This window comes from Alternaria infectoria, assembly GCF_024043175.1.
Source record: "Alternaria infectoria strain BMP 0036 chromosome Unknown scaffold_5, whole genome shotgun sequence".
Classification (NCBI taxonomy): Eukaryota; Fungi; Ascomycota; class Dothideomycetes; order Pleosporales; family Pleosporaceae; genus Alternaria; species Alternaria infectoria.
This window is the reverse complement of record NW_026250694.1, coordinates 547,959-570,574: the sequence shown is the minus strand read 5'-3', so window position 1 is coordinate 570,574 and position 22,616 is coordinate 547,959. Positions and strand designations below refer to the sequence as shown.

At 52.6% G+C, this 22,616-nt stretch overlaps 4 protein-coding genes across 4 annotated transcripts; 1 reads left to right on the top strand and 3 right to left on the bottom strand.

Annotated features, from left to right (window-relative positions):
- Positions 1–2,195: 2,195 nt before the first annotated feature.
- SEC24 (COPII subunit) lies at positions 2,196–5,067 on the bottom strand (the record flags this gene model as incomplete). Its single annotated transcript, XM_051495259.1, has 5 exons — positions 2,196–2,389; positions 2,442–2,572; positions 2,621–3,975; positions 4,029–4,181; positions 4,246–5,067. The coding sequence occupies 5 exons, from the start codon at positions 5,065–5,067 to the stop codon at positions 2,196–2,198; spliced, it is 2,655 nt and encodes an 884-aa protein (XP_051354278.1).
- A 459-nt stretch (positions 5,068–5,526) lies between these two features.
- J4E92_003865 (uncharacterized protein) lies at positions 5,527–6,560 on the bottom strand (the record flags this gene model as incomplete). The annotated part of the gene is made up of 3 exons (XM_051495258.1): positions 5,527–6,018; positions 6,065–6,190; positions 6,240–6,560. 3 exons carry the CDS (start codon positions 6,558–6,560, stop codon positions 5,527–5,529), a joined length of 939 nt encoding a protein of 312 aa, XP_051354277.1.
- A 1,057-nt stretch (positions 6,561–7,617) lies between these two features.
- Positions 7,618–10,060, bottom strand: J4E92_003864 (uncharacterized protein; the record flags this gene model as incomplete). Its single annotated transcript, XM_051495257.1, has 5 exons — positions 7,618–8,665; positions 8,724–8,953; positions 9,009–9,424; positions 9,486–9,735; positions 9,797–10,060. The coding sequence occupies 5 exons, from the start codon at positions 10,058–10,060 to the stop codon at positions 7,618–7,620; spliced, it is 2,208 nt and encodes a 735-aa protein (XP_051354276.1).
- Positions 10,061–13,512: 3,452 nt separating this feature from the next.
- Positions 13,513–15,433, top strand: J4E92_003863 (uncharacterized protein; the record flags this gene model as incomplete). Its single annotated transcript, XM_051495256.1, has 2 exons — positions 13,513–14,161; positions 14,220–15,433. 2 exons carry the CDS (start codon positions 13,513–13,515, stop codon positions 15,431–15,433), a joined length of 1,863 nt encoding a protein of 620 aa, XP_051354275.1.
- Positions 15,434–22,616: the final 7,183 nt, after the last annotated feature.

Sequence of the window (22,616 nt, the reverse complement as noted above, 5' to 3'; positions counted from 1 at the left end):
AGGGTTGAGCAACCACGGATACTCGGACTTTGGGCTGGGTGTATGATAAGGCGCGGGATGGGATGCCTCAGGTGGCGGGGAGATTGGCCCCTCTTTGACGCAAGACTCGATGCGCACAAGGGCTTGAGTAGGAGCGGCAGGATGCGGCTCTTGTGGCGATGCAGCTAGACTGTGCAAGACCCGGGTATGAAGGCAGAGGAGCAGGTGTCGATGCAGGAGAGCGGGATTAGAACGAACTCACGATTGCGTCGCAAATGCACGAGGAGGGGTTGGTAAGGCACAGGACGGGATCTTAGCGGCTTTGTCGTGCGCCCTGGACGGACGGCCTGGCAGAAGGCTGGGGTTAGAGTCCGATCCACCTTGCGACGAAGGCACATCTTGCCTGCAGATCCTTGGAATTAGCGATGCTTGGCCCGCCGACCCAGACATGATGAAGAGGTGCAGCTGAGCCCCAGAGCATGCTCGTCCGCCTGTCAGACCACAGTACGTCTGCAAGCCCTGATGAGCGCATCTGCCGTCAAGCAATCGGCCTGGCTGCAGGACATGGCATCATATTGTGCGGCGGGGCACTGGGCAGCACTGCCTGTTTCCGGTTGCTAACAACGGTCATGGCACATGCTTGCAGCGATGGGTCAAGAACCGGACTATTTGCTCTAGGTCGTGCGTTATGGCCGGGACCTGAGCACGCTGGATATTGATGACGAAACACCTACCAACGCCCGCTGCCGTTTCACGTGTTATCAGATAGATCGGGACCATGATGGCTGGCTATGCCATGGACGCGCCGGCGCGTTTGGCCAGTCCCTCAAGGCAAGTTGCGCGCCTGGGAGAAGACAGCCATAAGCAGACGAGCATGGCGTCGGCCGCCTGGCCAAGCTGACAGTGCCATGCCCAAGTAATTGGTTGACGCGGATAGTCGCTGCAAGCTAGCAGCGTGGGCGAGCGCCGATGCAAGGGGACTCGACCAGATCCACAAAAAGTGTTGTACCTTTGTACCTTGCCGAAGCGAAAGGCTAGCATCCGTGGTTCTGCCGGACTTCAGCGACTCAAATTTTGCGTCTTTGCAGCGCGAAAGGCGCCAGGCGGCTGTTGAACGAGGCGGTCAGAGACGGTAGTCTGTCCCTGGCGTTGCCTGGCGTTGGGCTTTGAGCGGTGCGTGACAGTTTGTCGCCATCACACTCTATAGCTCGGAAGCGCTGACAGAAAGGCGGAGGACCCAGTGGCCCGACTAGTTCCTGGCAAGCAGTGTATGATTCGAGGGAATCTGGCGGACAGACGCGGGATGATACCATGGATCGCGAATATCGTGGTCATCTGCGCGGTGCGCCTCGTTGCGTCGTCTGTACCGTACTTTGTCCCTTGTATGCTTCAAGATTCCGCTTCCGGTGCCTAAACGAGACGCAATATTGCTATTGACACGTTGCGTAGGCGCATCCCCACACGAGGATCGTGCGCCGTGCCTACAAAGAAAACACTCGTCCTTCCTGCAGCGGCAGCTGGAGGATTGGTGAAACACATAGTGTATGCAGGCCTACATGTTCAAAATAGTAGCTTTACCGAATCATGCGGGCTTGAGTTAGCGGGCGAGCCAGATGTCTGGACGCATTTGTCGCCAGCGGTGGCGTTGGTGTTGAGGGAGCCGTGCATTACTCGCGCTCATGGTCAGGTTAGCGATAGTGGAGTCAACGCTCGGAACGTGCCTGTGCCTGCCTCCAGCCGTGTGATAGCCCGTGCGCGAAGCGCGAAGACCGAGGTATGACTCTTATCGATTATCGAGCAACTCAAGATGCACACGGGGAAAGCCTGTCTTGCATACACGTTAACCGCAGGCCCCTCCTCAGTACTCGCACAACAGCTTAGCACTACGTTTCATCGCCATGCATTGACGCCGTGTGGCAATGACGGGCAGCTGCCTCGCCGCACAACTGTGGTACATTGCCACAGCCGAGGTGGCCAAGAATAAACAGATGGAAGCTGGTATCACATTGCTGCTGTATAAGTCACGATTCGCTTGGTGCGACTCCCAGTCATCACTCCACCGCCCAAGCAATGCTGATTTCTTCTTCGGATCTTGCGCCAGTGCGGTATTGACCCGCCCAATCCACACCGCCTAATGAACAAGTGCCCAAATCTATCCGATGCTTACTGCACAACCTAGGTGGAACGTCAGTCTTCTCTTCGGGCAGGCAGCTGACTCATTGATATACCTTTTCTCGGAGTTTGCTGATCCATTGGACGATGCTTTCACCCTGGTCTGCCCGGTCTTCGACAAGGAGGGTCTGTGTCCATAGCTTGAGGGCTGGGTCGCCGTCTTCCTTGATAATGTACAGCGTAGGTAGGGTGATTGAGCCTACACCCTTCGACTTGTGATCTCTCGATTTCTCGACGACTACCTTATATCAGCAATCTGACTGTATAAATCATCAGTAATGTCAACTCACCTGCTCGCACTCGCTCGGAGTATTCATTGTCTAGAAGAGGTAATGAGGCTTTGCCCTGTTTCAACTGTGTGCGGTCTTCGACGCCAAATACATCATTCAGGAGCGCGGGGACAGCATCTCGGCCAATCCACCTAGTCACGTTAGCCCTATATCGATACAGACTCTGCGCTTGTACTTACAAGAACTGGTTCACACCGTCGTCCAGGAGGTACAGACCGTAAGGCACGATGGCTGCACTGGAAAGGTTTAATGCAGGTGGCATTGTGATCTGTCCAGTGGTAGGTTCCGGTACACCAGCATCATCAGGCATATCGTGGAGTGAGTAGAAAGACGGGTAGATGTACTGCGTAAGTAGGCGCAATGGCAGTGTAGAGAGAAGGTCAAGAGCTGCGGAACGGAGATCACTCGGGATTTGAGCGCTCTTGCGAAGACCAACGTTCTTGATGAGTCCCAAGAACAGTATGGGGAGAGCGCGAAGGTTTTGCGGTAGTTGTAGTCCTCCACCGCCCATGCTGCCGCCTGCCAACTCCTTGCGATAAGTTGAGAGTATCTCGATGATCTTGGCCTGTAACGCGTCTCGTGCTGCGTCAAGACCGCTCGACAATGCTCGCTCAACTGCCTTGTGACTGAAGTAGGTAGTGATCGCTTGCGCGTCTGCTGATGCATAGACTGACGCCAGGCTCTCAGTCGTAGGCACAGCAAGAGTCAGAACCCTGATACGGCGCTGACCACTTGAGGTAGTGTGAAGCACAGCGGCCTGGAGACAGGCGAATGGCTTGGAAATTGTTTCGTCGATGGCGACCTCGATCACTACAGCTTGATCTCTGGGGTATGCCGGGAAGGCGCAGAGGTCAGATGAGCGGTTGAAGAAGTTTCCGTAGAATGCAGACATCCTCAATCCGGTGGTAGCGCGCACTCGGAGAACGGCCTCTAGACCGATCTCAGCAGACAGATAGTCAGCCAGCTCGGTTGCAATCTTGACGACATCCTCTTGTCTTGCCGCGTTCCATCCAGGGTAAAAGTATGTCTGACCGGCAGTGAATCGCGGAAGGTTGCTCAGAGTCGCAACATCTTGGTACTGCGAGGAGAAAAGGAACATATCCACCGACACCTGGTTCTTAGAGCATTCTACCGCGAACGACTTGTACCAGTTATTGGCAGGCTGCAATAAACTGCCTTCCTTTCCGGTGCCCAGTAGCGACTTGTCTTCTCGAGGGCTCAATGCTGCATGACCAACATTGGGTAGCGATGCGGCAATGACAGTCAACTTTCCTCCGAGTGGGGAAATGAGCTTATGTGCGGATCGGAGAGCTGAGCCCAGCGCAAAGCCAGGGACGTGTGTGTTTTGGAACATGGTCGGGAGGCGGTCAAGGAACGTCTCGATGTTGTTGCGGCATTGACTGAGGCTGACCAGGAGGTCCGAAGGCATGGGAAGGTAGGGCTCATCGAGGTCGGAAACTACAAGCTGTTGTGGTTCATTGGATTCGCTGTTGTCAGGAGGAATGCCGAAGAAGTGCAAGCCGTTGTCGACCGCCTGGTACATAGTTAGCTTACGCACCATGTGCTTTCAGGAAGCGCGTTGCTTACCATGAATCCAATGCGTGTCCGACCGTCTGCGTTTGGTATCCGACCGAGCGACTCCTTGATGACCCTCGAGACGACGGCGAGCAATCCGCTGTTGACAGCGCCTTGTGTGCAATCCAGCAGGATGTAGTAGCATAGAGGCTGTGGAGGGCGGACCTGCAGAGATAGAGGTACGAAGTCAGCATTTGTCTCACATGCACTTCGTACAGCCAGTACTAACCATGTACTCCTGAGGCGCAACAAACTCGGTCACGGCATAGTTGAGCTCGGGTCTCTGCCAGCGGTCCACGCTCTTCTGCTGTGCTGCATCCCAATCGAATGCCTGAGGAACGTCGTTGGTCAGGTTGCACATGTTGCACCTCCACCTGTGTCCATGGTCCAAGAATGAGACAAATGGATTGATGTAGGCGCGGCAGCGTCGACAACGGCTAATGACCTGGTCGTGCACTACTGGCACAGGGTCCTCCGAGTCGTGCAAGCTCGCATATGGGCTTATAATGAGGGCGAAGGGAAGCTTGCTCTTCTTGAGTAGCGAGTGGTTGGTGGGGATGGTGTTGAGCGTACATCGCAGGTATTTACTCGATTCGTTCGCGAACTCGGAGGGGGTGGCCGCGGCATTGGACGGCAGGTTGATGGGAGGAGGAGGGTTGTATAGCTCGGAGACGTGGAAGGGCTGCGCAATGAGGTCCGAAGGGAAGAGCTGGTTCTGCTGGGTAGCCGCAACGGGTTGCTGAACTTGCGGAGCTGCTTGGCCCTGACCTAGGTTCATCTGCCCGAATTGTTGGTTGAGGGCATTCGGATCTTGAGGCATGGGCTGTCCATAGCCTTGGGCTGGCGCTCCATAACCCTGTGCTGGCGCTCCGTAGCCCTGGGCCGGGGCGCCGAACCCAGGAGAAGGTGCTGCTCCGTATGCAGGCGTTTGAGCTCCATAGCCAGGAACTACTGGTGGGGGGACTCCTCCAGCTTGGGCGTCTGGTGTATTCGCGCCGAATTGGTATCCCGTTCCTGCTGCGTAGCGATCTCTCTTTTTGCGGTCCGCCATGGCTACGACAGCGGAGACTGTGAGTGGAAGAGGTGGAAAGTAGTGGTAGGGGGATTGGCGGTATTGGCGGGCGTGCGCGTGAATTTAGATACGACGTAGAGCTCGATGTGTCTTCTTGGGGAACGGCACATTCCGCGCTAAGAGGTCCCCGCCAAACATGCACGGACAATTCTAGGGTTTAGGTGGGACCTGACACGCCTGATTATACACGGCCCAGGGCTTCTTCTACACATTCATCATCACCTCCAGGCATCCATCTAACTTATGTGCTCCATTCGCTCAGAACCTTTGTTGCATTACTTTAGGCACCACTGAACTTATCTACACAAACGTGTCATTACGAAATTACCTCATGCTACAGAAGAGAAGACATAATCGGGATATGTATCAAATCATTAGTACTTGCAGACAAAAGGAAATGTCTCCAGAAAGCTACCCCGAAGTCGCACTCTCTTCAGTTTAGGCCACGTTGGAAACCTCCTGTCTGGGAGCCTCCTCCTGTTGCCTTTCCAGCCTCTCTACCCTATCAGCCTCTTCCAAGGGGTAAGGAGCGGAACCCGCCTTGTCATACTGCTCGCCCACAGGACTCTCACTTCGTACTGTACTCCCATAGGTAGTAGATTCGGGACCCGGCGTGCCAGTTGTCCCCCCTAGTCCGACTCCCGGTGCTGCTGCGCCTGGCATTGCACCCACTCCGAGGTTGCCTGCACTCGAATGGATAGGCTCGACCTCCAATCGGTACTGGCGAAGATCATCTTCAGCGTCATTGAGGACCTGGCGCGCTGTTTCTGCCTCCGCGAATGGAGGGTGTACATCGCCAGGTACAATGGGCGTATCATCGACGAGGTTCAAGAGACGGCGAGCGTGCTTGGCTAGGATGATCTGCTTCTCAGCACGTTCGATGGTGGCTGCGAAGTGGTGGTCGTATGCCTCCTTGAACTTCTGACGGGTCTGTATCGGTCAGCAGACGATACAAGTCAATTCTGACTCAACGTACAATGTTGGTGAGCTGCGCTTCGGCCACCAAGCTCTGAGCCTCCGCGCGGACGAGCTCCTGTTCGAGCTGGGGAATCTTAGTACTCTGAGGTTCCTTGTATTTCAGCTTCGCGATCTCATCCGAAACCTATGATCTGGTTAATATGAAGTATGCTGACTATAGCCGTAGAACACACCTTAGTTTTGTGATCGCGACTTGGCTGCACCGAGCTTTCTGTGTTGCGAATCTGCTTCAGGACGCCTCGATATTCCTCCAATTGTTGCGCATAGATATCTTCTTGCTCTGCGATCTCTGCGAGCAACACTCCGAGCTTGTCCGAGACCTCCGAAATCGACTCGTCTTCTGTAGCCTCGCCCCATTCGGAGAGCTGCTGAGCAATTCCGACCCGTTCGCGTGCCGCAGCCTCGTAGGCACCAATCGCGTGGTTCTCCGATTTGATGATCTTGAACAGCCTCTTCGAGAGTTCCGGCTGCTGAGTACCTCGGAGTGAAGCCATAGTAAAGCGGTGCTTGGGCGCGGACTTCTCCCCACTGCCGCTGGTGCTCTTTTTCGAGCGCACTGAGAGTGATCGATTCCTGTGGAAGGGGTATCATGGTCAGCGAGCGCTTCAATCGCGGCCGCGATCGCGATAGCCATGTAGAACAGGAGCATACAAGTTGATACATTGAACCCTTCTTTCGGTTGCGCACAGTCACCGGGGAAAGGAAATAGGGATAGTACGATGCGCATCATGATACAGCATCGGAGAAGACTCAGGAAGCGACTTACATGGTGGGTTTACTGTAACCTCAGTGTTTGTATAGACCTACGACCCGTGAGCATCGCTTCATCACGCGCCGCGAGACCATGCGCATCGCTGCGCAGTCTGCGAGTAATGGTACTGAATTGTGGAGACATACCTGTATGAGAGTATAACAAACCCGGTCGCGATGTTTCCAGGATCAACGTACTGGGCAGAGAATCGTTACTGTTTGAGTTTTGGGAAGCGGGGGTCAGCCTGGGGGGAAGTTGCGCAAGAGCCGGTGATGTCATAGCCGGGCCCGGAAGCTGCGCATCGCGAACATTGGCACCTACAGCCAGTCACACGTCCACTACTGCCGAATCATCCGTGGGAGCCTGCCTTTGCGTTCCTTGTACTACTGTTGTGCCTCTTCTGTTTCCGTACCTCAAACTGTCCGGTAGAGGTATCCGCTGCGTTTCACGTAAAGAACCTTTTCGAACTCCCGAAACCCACTGCAATATGAGGCTCGAGGAGCAATCTACTTACGACGGCTTCATCTCAGAGTCGCATGATCATAATCAGACCATGTTGGAGAAAAAATGAGGCGACAGAGCTCAGGTCAGTGTTCAGGCCCTGAGCTTTGATGCTAAGATAGCTGTTCTTCACACAAACAGGAGTCATGGTCATTGTTTTGTTCAAAAAGTGTCATTGTATCTAACGATGTAGATGTATCCAAATATATTGTTTCTTGAGCGCGCAATGGGCACCTCGAGTCGCGAACACGTGAACGAACCGAAAAGAACTACATCACAGTCACCCCAGCATATCTTGCCTAGTTGTCCAATGGGTATCTGTCGAAGAATTTGAACGTCTTGAGACCCTCAGAGAGCTGGTCCACAACCGCCGACACGTCGCTCGCAGTGTAGACACCAGGAGTGGAAGCCTCGATACCGGCAGCGCCGAAAGCAGTGTTGCCAGATCCGAGCACACCAACGGGCTTGCCGAAACGGTAGCCGTCCTGGAGAATCTGAAGAGGACGGCCGGCAGGGTAGAGAGTCGAACGGGCGCTGGCGGTCGCGTTGCGGCTGGGCGCAGTCGTGGAGTTGGAGTTGGCGAGACTAGGGATGGACGCGAAGAGGCTCTCTGCGCTGCCATCGATGAGAATGGCATCGAACTGGATTGCGGAAGTAGCAGAGTAGGTCTGGTCAATGCTGGCACCGAGGTGCTCGGCGACGACAGTCATGCCAACATTGAGATCAGCGAGAGCTGACTTCAACGCCTTTGCGTTGTCACCGGAAGAACCCGCGCTGGTAAGATAGCCGACCTTGAGCCCGTCGAGCTTGAGCAACGGCTCACCAGACGCGCTGACGCCAATGGTCTTGTTGTCGTGGTAGTAGGTATCGTCGGCTTCCGGTGCGGTCATGCCCAACGCTTCTGCGACCCTTACAGCAATGTCGTGAGAGATGCGGTTGAGCTGGATGAGCACGTTGTTCTTCACGACTTCGCTCTTAAGCTGCGAGGTCTCGAAGCGCATAGCGTTGATCACGAACTGCTGCTCAACGGGCAGAAGAGAGTTGAAGAAGAGACGGGGCTGACTCCATACATCGGCAAAGGTGCTTGAGACGGCTCTGACAAGTTTTCCACTGGTTCCGCGACTTGGTGCTGTGAAGAAACCGCGACCGGTGCTCTGGTTTGCTTGCTTCGGCGAACCTTCGTTGAGAGTGTTTGGGGAGTAGGCGGCGGTGTTGAGTGGAATGTACATCTGGCCGGCACCGTCCCTCTCGTTGTTGTGAACCGGTACGCGAGGCTGGTTGATAGGAATTTGCTCGAAGTTGGGCGATCCCATGTTGCGGTTGAGTTGCGTGTCAAGGTATGAGTACCTATACATGCGTCAGTAACAGTCTCACTTCAAGTGTGTATGAGAGGCATTATACTGACATTCTTCCCTGCAGGAGCGGGTCTTCAGTGATGTCCACTCCGCGCACCAGATGTCCTGGCTGGAACATGATTTGTTCAGTCTCGGCAAAGTAGTTGCGTGGGTTGCGGTTCAGGGTCAGCTTTCCAAGAGGTGTGAAAGGCACAATGTCCTCAGGTACGATCTTGGTAGGGTCAAGAAGATCAAAGCCCCATCGAAGCTGATCTTCCTCTTCCATGATCTGAGCCTCAAACTGTGGAAATCTAGTTAGCTATCATCGCTTCTGAACAAAGGTTGGAGTCACTTACCACCCACTCAGGGAAGTAGCCCTTGTCGATGGAGTCGAAGAGGTCCTGTCGGTGCAAGTCTGCGTTCATACCAGCAGCCATTTGCGCCTCTTCCCAAAGGAGCGAAGCCTTTCCTTGGAGGGACCTGAAGCGGAACTTCACCAGCTTGGACTTTCCGGCGTCAGTCACGAATCGGAATGTGTGGATACCCCATCCATCTGTGTGCCTGTAGCTTCGGATGGTACCATGACCAGACATAGCCCATAGAAGGGTATGCATGGAAGATGGTTGCTGACTGAAGAAGTCCCATGCGGAGTCGTGAGCCGTTGCCGCTTGAGGAATCTCAGAGTCGGGCTTGGGCTTTACCGCATGGATCAGGTCTGGGAACTTGATGGCATCCTGAATGAAGAAAACAGGGATGTTGTTTCCAACAATATCTACAGGGAGGCGGCGTCAGCAAGATTAAATCTTCTCGAGGTGCTCAGGCTGGATACTTACCAAAGTTGCCCTCATCAGTGTAGAAGCGCACAGCGAAGCCGTGCACATCTCGGACTGTATCGGCCGATCCACGCGAACCAGCCACAGTTGAGAATCGAATGAAGGTGGAGGTCTCCTTGCCGGGCGCGTTCAAGAAAGAAGCTCCCGTGATGTTGGACCAATCTCCATAGGAAACAAAGGTTCCATGGGCACCTGCTCCACGAGCATGAACAGCACGCTCAGGAACGCGCTCATGATCGAAGTGCATGATCTTTAGAGATGTGGAGTTAGTATGTATCCTAATGACTGATGTTGTTATGTAAACAACTCACCTTTCGTCGAAAGATCTGGTCCTCCAGTAGTGATGGGCCGCGTTCACCAGCCTTGAGAGCATTCTGGTCTTCGATTGGCCCTCCAACGGGACTGGTCAGGTAGGTACCTTTGTCGTCGACTTCATACTGGGCCATGAACTCATCCGTGGACATAGCTTGGGGGCTGTCGTCTCGACGAACGACAGACTCGCCATCCATGTAGGGACATCCTGCATTGGCAACATGTAGCAGTGCAGTGACCGCTGTCAAGATTTGAGTCCTCATCTTGAAGTAGGAGATGTTCTGTGAGACGTGAAGAGTGCAGAGGGGCGGACCTAGGCGATTTATACTGTCACCCTGCGTCTCTAGGTCACGCCAACAGACGTGCTTGGTACCTGTACCCTTCTAAAGCTGCTAGCTTGGACCCTGGTACTCTGCAGTCCTGGATTATCAAATGAAAATACTTGCATTTGAGCAGACGAGCATCATGGCAGGTTTGGGAAATTCCCAGGCTAGCGGTGTCCACTCACGACTGGTCTATTAGAGGCCTCGGGATGTTTGTATGGGTCCCAAGCCATAGGTGGATCGAAACGGCTGCATGTAAATGATGCACGCGTAAGTCCACAACCGGCCAAACTACCGTCTTCACCTCTGGGGGAATCCTCCGTCGTACACTGCCGTACGTCGTTGCGCCGCACCGACGCCGAGATTTCTTGAATAGGGATCAGCGCCTTTGGTGACCCCTGCAAGCCCCAGCCGGCGAAGAACTCAAGCCTACACTAGACTGCCGTCTTTTATGTTGAGCGGCAATTGCTAGCAGAAAAACTGCAAGTTCGATATATCTCAGTTGATGTGGATTGCTGTGCCACAAAAGCCAAGAAACATCCCGGAGCTATGTTATCGAGTCGAGAAACCTACTGCCTCTCGGCGCCTTCAACAGGCTGTCGCCGAATCCCAAACCGCGCCATTAAACACAGAAACATCCGATTAGTTGCGCGGCGCCAAGCCGGTGCCGTCATTCTTCTCCAGAATGGTCGCCCACCCGAAGTAGATCCATCGTCGGTGCTTACCTATGTTCGTGGTCCAGCCCCGGATTGGTAATTCGGATTGGTCCATTTTGCCAAGTCCACGACTAGGCGTAAGGACGCTTGGCTTGACGGTACGCAAAATAGCACCTTTCCCCTGTGCAAGCGCCCAAATGCCATGTTGTTAGTAGTCAGCTTGCAGAATCCTTGCTTTGCATAAGGCTCTTAACTAATTTTAGATTAATCTATATTTAGCTAATCTATCTCTAGTATATCCTTCTACTAAACATAGATCTAACTTATGCCTCTAGATTATACTTAGTAGCTAAGGTATTCCTAACGTTAGTTTATAAGATAAGCCTAAAAGCTAGAACCTTAAGAAGGTAGTCTCTAATAAAAGTAATAGTAGTAGTAATCTTAACATTGTTAAGGTAGTTATAATTGCTATAGATAGCAAGAATTTGTTATTATTACTTAAGAGTAATAGCAAGAGCTTTTTTATATATTTAATAATAGTATCTTTAAAGGTTTATAACGTAGAGATAGGTATCTTTTTACTATAAAAGAAGAGTCTAAATACTAAGTGCTTTATAAAGGTCGCAAATAGCAAGTTACTATACTTATTAGTACTATTTCTCTATACTAAATTATACTTACTTTAGTAGTAGGCGTAGTAGGCGTAGCAGCTAGCATTGTAATTATTATTTTTTTAGAGATTTAGAGTAATTATAGTATTAGTAGCTAGGTTAAAAAAAGCTAGTAGATTTTTTTTAGAATTAGCTGCTATCTAATATAGGCCTACTAATAGGTAGGGCGGCTAATAGAATAGCTAGAAATTAGGCTTCGAACGTCGATGTGAGAAAAGGCCAGTTGAGAGCTAATAAAAGCATCTCATCACACTCCAAGCATTGACGGATTCAGCCTGTTCCTAAATAGCAACACGCACCGTGCCGCAGAGATAACCGAACCGTCGAACGGATGCTCTCGTTCGCAGTCGTCTAGGTACCTAGGTGGCGACGATGCGTATCGTCGATGTTACTCGGGGTGGAGCCACGGCTCTGTAGGGCTACAGCAGCAAAGATCATGTGATGGATCAGCACCGCCCCGAGCGTACAAAAGATGGCATTGCGTTCCAAATACCAGTTGTAGCGGTGAGCGTCTGGTGAGCGATACAAAGTAAACCTTGGAAATGATGGTGGCCCGCGGAGATGAGGTCGACAAGCGTTGTTGCGAACACATATAGGCGTCAACGAACCTTGGAATAGTAGTCTTTGGTCACACCAAACATGCTCGTCGCAGTCTGGATCGTCACCCGACGCGGCGGGAAGGATTCACTGAACGTCGCACCGACAAGATAACGGCCTGGGAGGCCAATTATGCGGCCTGAACAGAGCCACACCTGGAACGCCTTCACGAACGTTAAAGCAACATGCCCAGGTGGCCACAAGCGACCTTCTGCCTTTCGGACATGAGTGCGCGTGTGTATTAGCCTCGCATCCAATTCAAGCTCGTCGAGTGATGCAAGTACGCGCTCTGCGACAACGAATAGACCAGAGTATCGCTAGGTAAATCAGCATTCTAATTTGTTCCTGGAGATGGTGTTGCGAACCCACAGAGACTATCCTATCGCGAGCCAAGAGATTGAGTACCAGCCGTGTACCGTGGGGCGTGTCAAATTGTTGCATCTCATTTGACCGCCCACATACCAGAAGAAGAGAGTACCTAGTTCTTGTATCTGCCTGAGATATGGTAAGTCTTGCACGCTGTGTGATCAGTAACCGCGATAATATTGATAGTAATATAGGCCTTCAGTTGTAGTACTTGATCAAAGTTTAGTCCTGTGGTCTCGAGGCGCTGCAGCGCATTGGACAATCCTAGAACGCTCTGAGGCTATACCACAACCAACAGCGCTTTCGAAGCTAGTGCTTGTAACACCTACTCTGACAGCCTTCAAGGTGACGATGCTACACGGCCTGGACTCGAAATTCTGTACGCCCGTTTACGGCCAAGCCGTCCGATCGATTAAATGCAGAGGAAGCGGAGTAACGAACTTCTCCAGCGTAGGATGTGCTCACGATGACTTGCTGAATGGGCACGTGCCCAATATGTGCGTGGAACGAACGTGGAAGAGGGTCTCGCGAGGACAGGCGTGGCAACCACCCGAGCTCACTTCGCCACATGTGGCTGGAAAAGTCGCGAAAACCCACTGATTGCTGGACCAGATTACCGACATGAACTTGAAACCAGGCAGTACCGAGCGCAATGAGTGCAGCGGAGAGGGGCTCGCTATGGCGTACTACGAGTTACAGCGTAGGGAGTCGTTTCCCGGAGAACGGCTCTGTCACGTGCGAGTAATCTCGGGCTAATGCAGGGCAGGGAAGGCGTGGTAGCGGAGATTATGGGCCAACTCTAACGGTGGGAACCCGTCTCGACTACTGGTCCAACGCTGCCCGTCTCCTTACTCCACGTTTTGCACTCGTAGACGTGGTGTGTCGCATATCCAACTTCAAAACATTGCAGCTGAACGGGTCCGCTTCCACACGTCAATCAGCCGCACGCACAGCCCCAGTGATCAGCACATCCCGAGGCGCATTCGCTCGCTGATCGCCCCAGAATCGGACCTCGTGTGCAACCGCCGCCTGTTTGAGCGACGTTGTCAACCCCGAGTCTCTGGGACACCTTTACCTTTGACAAAGAAAACACTCAAACACCATGTCGACCGCCGCAGCAACCAAGCCGCCGGGCACCCCGCGCCGCGAAGTCAACACCAGGACTTCCTCGTCCCCTGGAGCTGCCAACCGAACCCCCCGCTCCTCGACGCCCACTACGAACGGCACCACCCCAGTGTCACGAACACGCTCTGTCCGCGGAGGCGCCAATGGCACGCCAGTCTCAGCGCGCGCAGCTGTCAAGAAGCCCGCCGCATCGTCGAATCTGAGCACCTCACAGGCAGATGCTGCCGATAACGACGCCCGAGACGAGCAGGCTGCTCTCCTCCAAGATCTCAAGGAACGCCTGCAAAAGGCAGAGAGCGAGGCAGAGGAGCGACAGAAGCAGGTCGAGATCCTCAACTCTCGTCTCGACGATGCTCTCACCGAGCAGGCTAAGCTTGAAGAACGTGCCCACGAAGAAGAGGAGAAGGTCGAGTCGTTGGAGAACGTAAAGCGCGAGCTGACACGCCAACATCGCGAGCTCGAGGGCATCTACGAGGCCGAACGTGCGCAGATTATCAAGGAGAAGGAGGAGACGCAGTCGCGGGAGGAAGAAATGCAGAACACAATCCAGCGCCTAAAGGAGACCATGGCAAACAAGAACATGCCCACTGGCGAGGCTGAAGAGGAGCAGCACCTGTCCCGAGCCTGTAAGTCACACTCATTGGATCAGCGTAGGAGTCATGTAGATGCTAACACAGCTCGCAGCAAGCTTCCGCAATAACCCATCCCGCACCAACTCCTCCCAGAACCTCGAGAACGTCGCATCCTTTGCACCACCCAACTCGGTCAAGCGCAGCGACTCGCGAAACAACTCGAAGCTCATCCACCAAAAGGACAAGATCATCGAAGATCTGCGTCTCGAGCTCGCCGAATACCAGGTCAAGGTGTTGGAGGTAGAGAATGCTGGCGGCGGACGTATGCGCGAACTAGAGAAGCAACTGCTCGAGACGCGCATGACCAACGCCAGACTCATGGAAGACAACGAAAGCTTCCAGCTTCTGCTCGGCGAGAAGACGCTCAACGGAGACTTGAGCCGCGGCGACTTCCTGCGCGAGACATCCAACACCGAAGACCGCGCACCGTCCCGTAGCGGCCCTTCAACCAGTCTGGCTGACGAGCTTCAGTCCGCCGAGGAAGGCGATGCCGAAGTCGTGCGCAAGCTCGAAACTGAGCTCAGCAGCATGAAGGCGCAGAACCAGGCCCTCACCCTCTACATCAACAAGATCATCGGTCGTTTGCTCACACACCAGGGCTTCGAATCGGTCCTAGGAAACGATGTCGAGAACGAAGGCTCCGGAGGCCCCAACAAGAACAAGGAGCTACCACCGCCGCCTCCCCAAGACAGCGATCAACCACAAGGATTCCTCCAGCGCGCCAAGTCTGTTGCCATGGGCGGAAACCGCAAGCCACGCCCTTTGTCCATGATGGGACCTCCCGCCGCGCCCAACCAGACGAGTGCCCATGAGGATCCAGCCACTGCTCCTTCCATTCCTTTGACGCGAAGCACATCAGGCCGACACCCAAGCGGCAGCCACCACCACCGTCGCTCAACTTCTGAGATTCCGGGACTCACAAGCAACCCAACATCGCCTGGCATGGTCTCGCCACGCAACTCTTTCTTCGGTCCGCCAGTCATCTCGAGGGCGCCTTCCGGTCAAGGCCCCATCCCCGAAGACAAAGAGGTGGACACACGGACAGAGTCTTCCTCGGCAAGCCACGTCGACACACCATCTCCACCACAGCAAAAGCTGCCACGCAGTGAGACCACCGGTCCTATGACGGGTAAAGGCATGCGACCTCTTCGCCTCGTCCAGAACGAAGAAGAAGCTTCAAAGGCCCGCAAGGCCGCCAACCGCGCAAGTTGGTTCGGCGGACTCTTTGGCGCCAACCAGCCACAGCAGAACCAGGAGAACGCTTAGTACAACTCACGACGTCCTCCTTGTTAAACAGACAATTTCATGTAAGTACTTCTAGAACGGCGTGCTTGGCTCCTTTGGATACGACGGATGGATCAACGACTTAATGTTGGGAAAGCAATGAGAGATGAGGGATGATGAGGAATCGATTGAATGGGGATGAGCAAACATATATACATTTGTGGGTGAGGGGTACCAGTCATGAGACTTTCTTTGTTGGACTCCTTGCTTGCACTATTCTTGTATACCCCCCTTCCCTGTCTTTTTGGATAGTCTATACTTGCATGTGGGTTTTGGGTTGGTAGTTGGTGCAATGGTATCCTTTTCCCTTTTGAATCGTGTCTTCTATCGTCGTTTTGTGATTGCGCGTCTTTTCCTTGTTCTCTTCGTCGGTGGCTCCGGAGCACTACAGACGGGGTTCGCATCATTCTTCCCTTGCATGGAAAGCGCCAAGCTCCTCTTTCGCCCACGCCCCTCATTCTCATGCCTGGCTTCCACCACACCTCCCTCATCGCCATCCTCCTCGTCTCCCACACTCTCACCGTCCGTATCCGTACCCATAGGCCACCCCTGCATCGCACAGCTCAACCTCCGCTTCCTACTCTCCAACCCTTCTAAGCTGTCCACCAAGCTCTTCCTCGGCAGCACACTCAGACTACTCCGTCTCTCCTCGCACCACTCACAGATTCCTCCATCGCTAATCTGTCGTCGCTTCATTCGCGATGGACATCGATTTGGGTCTAGGCTGTGTAGTGCGGCATGGCTGCACTGTGTGTAGCGGGTGCGAAGGATGTGGGCGCATGTGTGGGGTTGGTGCGAGGAACAGGTTGAGACGAGGATGTAGCACATTGTTGGATGTGTCCGGGTGATGCGCCGATATGGTGAATATTGCTGCGGTACGGATGTCGATCGTCCTGGGAGGCGTGTTTAACACATACATTCTCGATGCTGCTTGATGTGAGTTAGTTTGTCGGTTCGATTGTTTCAGTGCACGAGACATTTCTTGTTGTTCCTCCATTCATCATCTGAAGATGCTTAAATTCTGCATTGTTCTTGTCTTGTTCTTTGTGTCTTGTCTACGCTGGCATGTCTCACTATCCTAGTCGAGATAGCAACGTTGAGCAAACTTGTATTCAAGATAATGCGCAAGTCACACAAGCTTTGTTCCGAAGAGTATATGCTCGAAGGTATGTCGCACTCCCCGCTATTTTCCAATTCATTGGACAGTCGATTGCATCAAGATATCGTAGAGCATGGTATCGTTCTCGTATCCTCCTGTTGCTGCTGCAACAAGGTTATTACGAAGCCGAATTTCTCGCTTGTACAGTGCCTGATCTCCCCACAAGCACTTCCATCGCGACTTCGTCTTTTCTTCTAAATCTGCTACACTCATCCTGTCAAGGCATTCCCTGCAGATCGTACTGTAGGAATACCGGTAGAGGCAACAGTAAACACCCAGAAAGCATTTGCGAATCTCAGCACGATGGTTGATGTCCAGAACTCTGGTCGCTTCCGCTTCCTCTGATTCGTAACGCGACAAGTGTATCAACTGAACCGAGAACGGAATTTTGTGAAGTGCCTTTCGGCGTCGGCGCTCCTTCCAGAAGCACCACGCCATTTCGGCTGAACATCGAAACTTGTAACGTCTGTCGCGCACTGCTCTTGGTAGTCGAGCTTCGGAAACCGGGTGGCACCCTCTTGGAAAAATTGCTAATTGAACAGCTTTTTCGAACGCCGACAGCTCCCTAATAACGTCTGTCGGCCATAGTAAGCCATAGCTCGACCTGTAGGGTAGCCAGATGTCGATTTCTAATGCCTCCAGATTAGGACACGATATTCGGATTTTTCGAACATCCTCTGCTTGTGGAACACTAGAGATGTCTGCGACGTCCCAAGGCCGGGTAATATTTAGACCTGTAAGCTGATCCAATGGCAGTAGCGTAAGCAAGTACCAAGGTACCACTTGGCCAGTGTATTGAGCAGGAAGACCGTTGTCCCAGGGAGACCGAACTTTGACTTGGCGGAGTGATGGGAATCTAGAAGGGCCTTCGAAGTCGTTGAGACGCGACTCAAGCTCTGTGGCGTCCTCACCATCGCGAGGGAGGAAGGTCAGACTCTCCAACTCTGGTGCTCGCCCGACAAAGGGTATAAGCGACTGGATGTTATACACGCTGAGGAACGTGAGGTCCTCCCAGCCACCTTGAGAACTCCAATGTTCCAGCTCGTCAGACGAAAAAATGGGAGAGTCCTGTACATTTAGAACCAACGTATCCAGTTTCGGCAATGTATGTGTGCCCATGAACTGCGATGTGGTCGTACAACGGTTGTCGCCTATGCTCTTCGCAACGATACGGAGGTACGTAAGAGCGGCACTTCTGGCAACCATGCCAACAAGACTCTTCCGGAATCCCGCCCAAAATGTACCTTGGTGTTCATCCTTTTCGTATAAAATGATGCTCACGCTAGTGATCATAGATGCAGAAGTATCCATGATAGACAAATTTGGCACCAGCAGCGGTTGAGCGCCCGATTCCGGAGTCTCTTTTGGTTCTCGCCAGTATGTAATAGTCAGTCGTGCTCCACAGAAACGTGTGTGCAACGCGTCGAGCATGGAGACTGGCATGTCGAATGGACTACACCAATTCAACGCTTCCAGATTCACCAACCCGTCGAAAACTCTTTGGAGCTTATCCAGATGACCGACTTGCTTATCATCCGCACACACCACACGAAGGTCGCGAATCGTCTTTGACACGTGAGAGTCCGGCCGTTCGAGCCTTCGGAGCAAACGCAGATGTGAAGCTCGGCCGAGGTCAAGGATGGTGTTTCGGTATAGGTGAGGGACGGCAAGAACGTAAAACTGTCGCGATACCGAGCAGACGCTGAGAAGATCCTGTATACTTTGGAGACGTACTTCGGAGAGAATGAGGTCGAGAATCTCGTTAGTTTGTCGCTCGAGAAGTCGCGCTTGCATCGGCTGTCGAGCGTTTCTTGACCTTCCGAGCTTCATGATGGGCGGGCTTTGGAGTAGAAGTCGACTGGAGGTAGTGGTAAGACCAAAGCTCTCCATTGGTACATGAAGGTATCCGTAGGCCGTTTGTTAGAGGGTCAAAGCTTCCTATCTGCCTGATACCATGTCGTAATTTGCTTGTGAAGGACTCACACAAACGCCTGACGCATTCATTGAATTACTGCTGATCTCGTTCGTTCGCATGGTGGGCCATACCCACATGTAAACTATGATTGTTCAAAGACTCAAGGCAGAAGGATGCACTATCAGAGGGATTATTAATTCATTGAATTCTGATAGCGCGTGGGCAGCAAGATGTGATGGATTTTACATCGCTCCCACGGTATGTTTTGCCTAATTTCCGTCCCCAGCATTTCGAATCGTATAACATAAGTCGAGGATGTCAATACACGTAGTAATACACGCAAACTCTTCCTCCAAATCTCTTCCGCTCGTTCGAGAAAGCGACGCACTGTCCGAATCCAGATCAGTTACGCCCAAAGATTGTGCAAAGTAAAGTCTTCAGCAAAGCCATGCTCTATATACTTGCGTCTTTCGCGTCTTCGTATCTCCTTCTTGTACCCCTTAAGATCCCAAATTCTGTCAAACAGCGGCTGAATCCTGCTCTTATCTCTAAGCTGCTCCATCGACAGCAAGTCCAGCTTCTTTCTTTTGTCAGGGATGTTTCCGCATTGGAATGACGCGCCAGAGTCACTGAGCTGAAAGGTGCAATTAGACTGGACCCATTCTCCCTCGGAACGTCTATCTATCCTCATAGCGAGGAATTGCATTCGGAAAGGCCTTTGGCATGGGAGACCCAGCCCTCTACGCTCTTCCACTACGGTGTCGAAGAGGATCTTGCACATCCTGCAAAATTTTCCGTAGAGTTTCGAGTGAAAGAACTGTAGTCGCATGTACATTACTAGCACGATCGGGTTTTTGAACAGAGAGAGTTCTGCGAACACAGCTGCACACTCTGAAGTTATCGCGGATAGATCGACGTTGAGTTTGAGTACCTGTAGATCGGGGCAGAGTGTCCGAACCCTTCGTATTTCTTCCGCAGTTGGCGTGAAGAGCTTCCTGACTCCACGCGGACAATCGAGCTCTCGGGTCAAGTGTAATCTCTTGAGTTTGGGATTTGATTCCAGTATTATGAAAGGAACAGCGCGGCGGGTGTGTGAGAGGGGCTGTGGAGTAAACTGCGCTTGACCGCTATAAGAAACGTGAAGTAGTTGAGACAGAGGATTGGCTTTCAGTAGTTTGACTAGCTTAGCCTCGTCGTCACTGGTGTCTATGCGATAGTCGAAATGGAAACTGAGGTGCTCGAGCTGAGGGGCCAGGCCGATGAAGTGCCCTGCATTCTTGGGTTAGTGCATGAACAAATTTGTAGATGAAAACCAAGGTACGTACGAAGCTGATGTATATTGTGTAGATGTAGAAGAGAAAGCTTGTCCCACTTTCCTCTCGAAGCCCACAGCTGCAATTCACCGCAGGTGAAAATGGTAGTATGAAGAAGTAGCTCGTCGATACAAGGAAAGCTGCTGTTGCGAAACAACTCTAGCCTCTGTGGAAGAGCCTCGATATCCTCTGGATCCTCGTTGAAGATAGCCAGCGTCGTTAGCGTGTGTTTCCTCGCCAACCACGCAACGAGGTTCTCTTTGAAACCGGCAGTGAGTCTCTGTACACCATGGTAGCGATAGACGAATGTGTTTATTTGGACACCAATCCGGTGAGTTAGGACATGGCCATTCAAACGACCCACATTTGACCTATGCCTGGGAATGGGTTTCCAGACGGATATGTTCAGATGAGCTTGTGGGTGTTGAGAAGCTATCATCTCAAGGAGGTAGTACGGCAGTGCTATAGGGCCGTTCCAGTCAAACTCCCGTAGATACTTAAGCCTAGTGAGCAGGGTAGCTAGGCAATCCCATCGTATCGTAAGATCCCTCTCAGTGTCAGTGATACCGAGGGTTCTTATCTTCTCCGCAAGGCGACAGTTGGGTCCCGCCAAGCGCTGTAGTAGACGGTTGTGGGATGCTCTTCCGACATCAATCCTGACCTCGCGGTATAGATAGGATGCGACGAATAGGTAGAGCCCGCGTGAGACTAGGGAAAGGTTGACGAGATCACGAAGATCATTCGTACAGAAGTGTTCAATGATCAAGCTCAGGATTTCCGGACTGAGACGCCCAAGCCTATGCGGACCTTTCGGCTTCGGTTTGAGCCTGCGCAAGAGTTGCATTGTCGTGAATGAATGGGCTGCTAGAAGATGTAAGCTTGAGTGCCACCGTCGCCAACCTTGATTCCTCACCTCTCTTCCTATCGTTAGCTAGATATGATTTTGAAATTTGGGGTTTGTCTGCTCGTGCATTGGGGTATTGGTTCTGGTCGGCATAGGCTTTTGCATGAGGAAGCCTTCAAAATCGCGAAATATCTTCATAACCAATATCGGTGTCTACTTGGCGAGCATTTTCTTCGCTACCGGACAATTTTGAATATGTTCGGATGTAGTGGATCGTTCCGGTATACAGACCTCGACGATCCAATGGGAAGTCCTCGATTGCAGATGCAGATGCCGCGCAGGCCAAAAGGTCCATAGAAGTCCGTGACATTTTGATCAAGGCGCATGACTGCTCGGGGTGCGCGATACCGGCACAGATATTTCCTGATGGGAACGATGGTGTGGGAAGGACTGAGTACCCACAAGGTGGAGAGTGGAGAGCTACTGCTATCGGAGAGTGGCCACTGCGTCCATGGATGGAGCAGGCGCTAACCGTTCTTGTCTGCAATAGAATGAAAGTGCGGATACATTTTATCGGATGTTGCATTTGAACACTATCTCGGGTCGGTTCAGACTTAAGAAACCTACCTACGTGTCTGGCGTCTTAATAATCGCGCAATATTGGATGAAAGCGTCTGGAGAACTGCTGACGAAAGCGCATCAGAGCGACCAGCGCAGAACAAAAACTGTGTATACAATGGTTGGTCGTGAATGGGGTATCATATAGAAAGAGAGACGCAAAATAAAAACTCAAAGGGAATAGACGAAAGAGACTTGCACCTTCACGACCGTGTGATGGGCGCTTTCGGTCCCGCAGCGCGTGCGGTCCATTCTTCCAGCCCATGTTCTGCATGCGCCCAATACTCGCGCGTCTTCTTGTACATGGCCATTCGCTCATCAAGGGTGGACACCGCCATGATCTCCTTGAAAGGTATTGGCCGTTCCTGCGCTGGTATATGCTTGAGATCAATCGCGGTGCCCGAATCTACGCGTTTGGTTCTTGCGGGTGGCTGCACGCTTGTATTTGAGGTCTGGATGTCGAGAGGCAAAGGCCGTCGCTGCGTCATGAGAGGCACTTGTTTACGTACGATCCTTGTCTGAGGAGGACCAGGATCTGGAGTTGAGTAGATGGAAGAAGTCGTAGTGAGACGCGCTAGAGCCCTGGTATCTCGTAGTTGCAGATCGTCTTGGAATACCAGTTCTGGCAGAAAACGGGGTTCGGGAGTGGATGGCTTCGACTTCGGCGCTGCATCGTACAGTTCGTGGTTCAGTCCGACCCTCTGCCGTAGTCGTGATATGCTCGACTGCTTTCTTAAAGGCCTGCTTGTACTGTCCGATCTCCCGAACTGACTGTCCATCTCACTGTTTTTGCCACCGACTTGCGTTGTTTCAGTATGATGCGAGGAAGAGTTGCGCCTCAGTTTGGAGAGACTTCTGCTCAGGGAGACACTTGATCGTCGAAGTGTTCCGCCCACGGTGTCTGCCCGTCTCGGTACTTCAGTCTTCCCAGTAGCAACGAAGGTATGTGAGGGTCTCTCATCTGGTTGGATCGCTGTGGTGTGGAAGTAATCGTTAAGGCCGGCACCGCTGCCGCCTAGTACATTCACACCCCCGACGTGTTTAGCATCCATCGGACCTGAGATGACAAGCGCCTTTTTCTTGGCCATAGCTTCGTTGCGGACCGCTATTGCGATAGCGGGGAAAAATGTGAGCCACAGAGGTGTCTGATTGTCGTGTGGCACCAGGCTGGACACGGCTCGTCTCGAGTGGGTGTGGGTCGTCTGAAGGTTGGAAGCGGTGGAACGGAGGATGCGACACTGAACGAATGTGACAATACTCTGGATAGATGAAGTGATTAGCCACTCCTACTGCCTTTCCAACAAAGACGGCTACAG